The sequence below is a fragment of the Schistocerca gregaria genome, chromosome 1 (assembly GCF_023897955.1).
Source record: "Schistocerca gregaria isolate iqSchGreg1 chromosome 1, iqSchGreg1.2, whole genome shotgun sequence".
Lineage (NCBI taxonomy): Eukaryota > Metazoa > Arthropoda > Insecta > Orthoptera > Acrididae > Schistocerca > Schistocerca gregaria.
The window spans coordinates 580,692,626-580,698,625 of NC_064920.1; the positions used below are offsets into that span (position 1 = coordinate 580,692,626).

Below are 6,000 nucleotides of genomic sequence, written 5' to 3' on the forward strand. Positions count from 1 at the left end.
CATTCTTCACATCACTGGGCATGTGGTCAATGATTTATGTCCGAATACAGCGTAAATCACCACCTCTTAAATGGTACCTAAATCCCTGACTTCAAAGCAAATTACGTACCAAATTTGACAGTAAGAAATTATCTCTTTGACGTCTCAAAGATGTAGTTCATTTCAAAAGTTAAAATCACCGTAAGCCAGAAATTATATGAACAGGCACGAAAATGAGCTTTATTAAAACCTTTGACGTGGTTGTTTTCATACATAAGCATCCACATAAATATACCCTCAAGTGTGCAAAGGATTTTTTTTTTTGCGAATGTCATGTTTACCATTCGTTTCTGACAGTAATATTGTGCCAGTGAAGTACTAGCTAGAAAGAGATATGATTTACAAGAAGTACGATACCAGTTTGAAATATATAGCGTTACTGAAGTGGCAGTCAATCAATATCGAGCAAGTTTTCTCTGGGAACAAAATTTTCCCTTGTGATCTGCAACAAACTCACAGCTGAAGTCACGTCCAGTAAATGACCTATAATTTTTGTGAAATATACAATTTTGTGTACATTCCCTCGTATGAAAATATAACCTATAGCATTTCGGATAACTTGATGAATGACGTACTACAGGAAGGAAAAAAGAAAAACCGTAGGGGAAACATAGGCAAGAAGTAAAGATCCGTAAAGCCAAGCCAATTAGAAATACAGAAAGTATGACTTTACCGTTTTGAAATGTTTTCGCAGCACGATTTTTTGCACGTAAGAACTACCGATGTCAGTTTGGAATGTTGAACGCACAACCGAGAAGCAATGTTGTAACAGCACTTAACATTACCAAAATAGGCTAAAATTTTCTGAGCAAGTTGTGGGCGGTACGATACAACATTTAATTTGTATTCATAATATGAAAGTTTTTGAGCGATAATAAAAAAATGGTGAAACCCCTGTTACCATCAGATTTTAAAGTGACGAAAAATGGTCGACAGACTGAAAGCAAATGTGGGTAACAAGGTTACAGAAGGGGGTGGGTGTCTGCTCTAGTTTCAGCAGTTCCCTCACGCACTGCCCAAGGTCTCCGCACGTGACCAGTATCAACAGTAAAGGTCAAGCTTCATGAGGATTAACTAACAAGTACCAGCTTCAAATTTCGAGAACTATAACAAAGGAAAAACATATCAATGAAGTGCGTTTACCAATAGGGCTAACTGTTTCTGCAGAATTTCAACGAAATGTACATAAAAAAGAGCAAACCTTGTCATCAGTCTATGATTTCTCGACGTCGGAAAAACAAAAGTAGTTTTAAAAAGCCAAGTAACAGTTATTATACTGTTTTGTATGTTTTCATTTTTTTTAACAGTACGAGTGAGTTCGCAATCATATCGTGTCAGAAATTGCAAATTCCAGTTTTTCTACAAACATATTCTATTCACAGCTGAAAAAGGAGCACGCCTCTGACAACATCTGTCGGTCACAAACGCTTCAAAAATTCATTCGCTATTGGCATGCGACCTTCCTACAACCTTGTACCATTCCCCTATCACGTGAACGATGCGGCGAAACCCTCACGTGATGATAAAACCCGAATCTGGGCGTGAGTCTGACGTCACATTCTACATGTACTAATCAAATCAATAACTGTTGCGTAGCAAATAAACCCGAATACAAAAGTATATAATCGAAACAACTGTCATAATTTTTCCTCGTGGAAACGTTATCACACAATCTTCTTCCTCCCCTTGCTCTTATTCGCCAAGAATCAAATCCATCCGCTGCACGTCATACAAGATTTACATGATGAACAACAAAATTTTAAGAGAAATAAGGTTCCCGATGTCAATCTTATGTAATTAGGGGACGTACACAATATAGCAAAAAAAGGGAAACAAATTAACAATTTAGTACAATCGATTATATGCAGAATACGGTAGCTTAAACTAATCTTTTGTTTTTACAGTTGAACGTTCATGTATTCAGCACTTTTTCTATTCACAGGTGGCACACCTGACACTGACTTCGCACTTAGTTCTCACAAAATAAACGAAACTTGACCTTCCTCATAAGCATTCATATCATTTAGGAAAATAATTTAATAAAACTACCAAAATTTTAGCTCATCACTACGCAAAAGAACTGCAGGTAATGCGCAGAAACATTGTTGCACCGACACGACTTTCAGCCGTTGCGTAGCACGTTGCGGAAAACGTGACTAGGTACAGTGCGACCGAAAGATGTGACACACATGCACAAACAAGGATTCGTCGCGCGTGTCACTGATAGAGCTACTCGCAAGAGCTTTGTCAATGCGCTGAATGTTAACTGCGCAATAAATAAACATAGGAAGTTGGCACTCACGTTTCAAATTTCAGATGTTGAGAAGACGCTGACGTTTCGTCCCAGTAACCGTGCGTCTCCATAGTGGATCAAATGATTTCCTTGACATGGGACTAGTAGCAGATGTAGGCAACTGATGCTGTGGCAAGAAATGTGCTGCTGTTTACGACGAACAAACTGCTGAAACCTTCTTTTGACAAGTACAATTGCATAACGCCAACCACCAAGAAGGAACACTGCTGCGCTGCGCGAGCTACTGAACAGTCACTTGTTTCCACGCCTTGGCACACGTGCCGGTGGCAGTGACGTCACCGAGTCACACGATCGCCATGTGCCCGGCCCCCAGCGGTCACGTGGCAGCCAACGCGACCGCGCCGCCAGTGTCTGCAGCACGTTGCCAAGAGCGCCGCAGCGCCGCGCAGGCAAGGACTTTTCTAGACGCTCCCCGCGGTAGGTGCATAAGTTGCAGTCACAAGAGCTGACTGCAGCCGCACGGCGTGTAACTGATTTGCAAAAATTCCCTGAAGAATTAGTCTAGTGAAAGTCAACGGAAAACTCTACGCTTCTTATAATTACAGAACTCCTTGCAAACATGCATTGTCCTGCTCTGAAAGTAAAAGATACTATAGCGGCCAATCAATTTATTAGGCGCAGGCCGTGCTAATCTTGCCATAAAATCTGTAAATAAATATACAACTAAATCTATAAATAAATAAGTATATAAATCACCATCAGCGAGGCTTTCAGAGATGCTTTCTTGCCAAGATCGGTCAATAGTCAGTGAAGTGTTGACTGCTCCTGATCTCGCAACACAGAACATCAGCCCGCCATAAAATAAAAGCTGAATCACAATGGGTGGGGATAGATACTTGACCCACGTTCTTGGCACATAGAGCTCAGTAGCTTCCATGCCTATACATGATGGTAATATGTGTATTCGAAAGCCATACATGTGCTTCGGTCATTATCAAGATTCAATAGCAGAAGTTGAAAAAAAGGGGGATGGTTTGTTTCAACACATGGCCTATCTATTAGCTTAACAGTGCCACAAGCTGATTTTGCCTTCCGTCGCCAATGTTCCATTCTTAGCGTTTATTCTAACGCCCTAAGGTGAATTTTATGATAGTCCCGAAGCGTACATCTCTTTTAGTGAACATTTAAATCCCCGGCCTTGCGCTTCACAGCGGTTTGCAAAGTATGGATGTAGAAAATAACAGACGTTTTAAGACAGAGCGTAAAAATAACTTCTTACTATTCAGAAAGTACGAAGTTGAAATGACGGTTCTGCAGTTTCGATATCGATTTTCTATAGTTTTCTTGGAAACCACTAATAACAATTCCTTCGGTAAGGAACTGAAATACTGCTTCGATTAGATGATATTGTCGACGAGACGTTGTATAAAAAAGGTAATTGACCCAAAGAAATAGTTAGGGCTAAATAAAGATATGTTAAAAAGAGGCATGAGAAAGTGCAATTATCACTGATATCGGCCTCGGGATTTTCCTTGTTCAGTATGACAGACGAGTCGAACTTAGGTAAACTGAATTTGATACTGTATCCATCTGGGATTCGACTCCGGAACTACACGAAGTGGACGGAGGCGAGTGGCCGGCAGCATGTAGGCACACGTGAGGCGGCCGGTGGGCGGGGTCCAGGAACCTTCTGCGCATGCGCTGCCTGCGCCGGTCACGTTGGTGTCAGCATGCTCCGCTGATTCCCCGCCCCCCCCCCCCCCTCCATGCCCCGCCCCCTCTTCTCCCCTTGCTCCACCGGCAAGCCACACCACCATCCCGCTGTCTCCGTGTTTTCCCCTGCCGCGAGAGGCTGAAACGAGCGCTTAGAAGACGTAATGTAACTGCTGACACCTCCGTTTTTCTATCATGATCCTGTAACTATTGAGCTGTGCATTGCGTGCAACACACGTCTACACACTCCTTTACACTGTCGCACTTAATCAGAAGAGGCATTGTTTCCAATGTGATTTATTGAAGATGCTCCCCGACTTGAAGATCACAAGCAAAAATCCCAGCGACGGAAGTAATTTTTGTCACTAGAATTCCGCCAATAGTAGGAGGAAGGAGACTTTCAGAGCACATTATCATAGCCATCTTGTCCGTCAGTGTCTTTGGTTAGATCCCATAGCTTGCTGTAGCTTTCTACGGGACCAGCGTATGAGATACAGTTAACGTACATTCGTCAATGTAAAGTCCGGTGTTTTGGGAAATCATGCTTTATAAGCTGGCACACTGTTCTCACGTATATTTGCGGGTCCTCATATAAATATTCCCTACTAAATATGCACTCCTCTCCGTCAGATTAAACAAGAGTGTGCTAACAGGAGTAAGTAAGAGACATATTATGCTTTTTCCTTTTATCTACATATAATAACAGTTTACGTTGCTGAGCGAGGGGGTAATATGAATTGCTGGCCGGGGTGGCCGAGCGGTTCTAGGCGCTACAGTCTGGAACCGAGCGACCGCTACGGTCACAGGTTCGAATCCTGCCTTGGGCATGGATGTTTGTCATGTCCTTAGGTTGGTTAGGTTTAAGTAGTTTTAAGTTCTAGGGGACTGATGACCTTAGCAGTTAAGTCCCATAGTGCTCAAAGCTATTTTTAATATGAATTATAATATTGGAGTCTGAAGGATAGCGTAGAAATCCGCATCCGCCAATTCTGATTTAGATTTTTCGTGGCATCTCTAAACCACTTGAGGCGAATGTAGAGATTGCTTAACAAGCCTTTCTCTTGTTATGACGTTAATGGATTTCTATCATGCTACTGCAGAAGTGAAATGCTGCGGATGTCTAATGTGAATACCGCAGCTGCCTCCATTAGTGTAACGTCGCCTTTATCCCTGATCATCTCAATGAGTAAAGTGGAAAGGTGCATCTTCATAGCTGGTTACATTGCCAGATATTTGCGCTTCCGGCGCCTAATAAATGGGTTAGTCAGACGCTGTGTTCAATTTCCATGAGCGTCGCTGCAGAGCTCACGTGTCGCTTTATGTAGGCGGCATACTTTGAAATGAAGACGTGGAGCCTTTCTTATCAGCACGTGAAGAGCGTTCCTGCAACGTGTTCCGTTCACTCCCTCGAAATGTTCGACGGATCGAGATGGGGCAGTGTTAAGACACCGGATTCGCTTTCCGAAGGACAGTGATTCTTATCCTGGCTTGGCGGTTTTCCGCAGTTCTCTACATCGCTTACGTCATATTTTGGGATAGTTCCTTTGGAAAGAACACGGCCGATTACCTTCCCCAAACCCTGCTCATGCTCCGTCTCACCTTTTCGTCGACGGAATGTTACACCCTAATATTTCTAACTTTTCTTCCAAATATTCACTCCTCCACTTCTGATCACGTGTACATGTCCCCAAGCCTGACGCTGAAAAAATATTCTAGTTTAAATTTCCTTTAATTTACGTCTATGGTCACAAACTTCTTGTTCACACATTACCAGTTTCGGTCTGTAATGACCGTCCTCAGATCTGTGTTTCATAACACAGACGACCGTCTTCAGATCTGTGTTTTATAACACAGATCTGAAGGTGGTCATTATAGACCGAAACCGGTAATCTGTGAACAAAAAGTTTGCGACCATAGACGTAAATTAAAGGAAATTTAAACTAGAATATTTTTCTGCGTTAGGCACGTGATCAGAAGTGGAGGTCTATAATGAC

General features: G+C 42.4%; 1 protein-coding gene across 2 annotated transcripts in view; it reads right to left on the reverse strand.

Annotated features, from left to right (window-relative positions):
* LOC126357025 (transcription factor cwo) overlaps nt 1-2,823 on the reverse strand; it is a 156,315-nt gene extending 153,492 nt beyond the window's left edge. The window contains exon 1 of one of the 2 annotated variants that reach the window (XM_050007419.1): nt 2,342-2,823. In XM_050007419.1, the coding sequence (XP_049863376.1) occupies nt 2,342-2,403 (62 nt within the window). In that variant the 5' untranslated portion in view covers nt 2,404-2,823. The remainder of the gene's footprint in view (nt 1-2,341) is intronic. The other variant, XM_050007417.1, reaches the window with a different exon arrangement.
* Nucleotides 2,824-6,000: the final 3,177 nt, after the last annotated feature.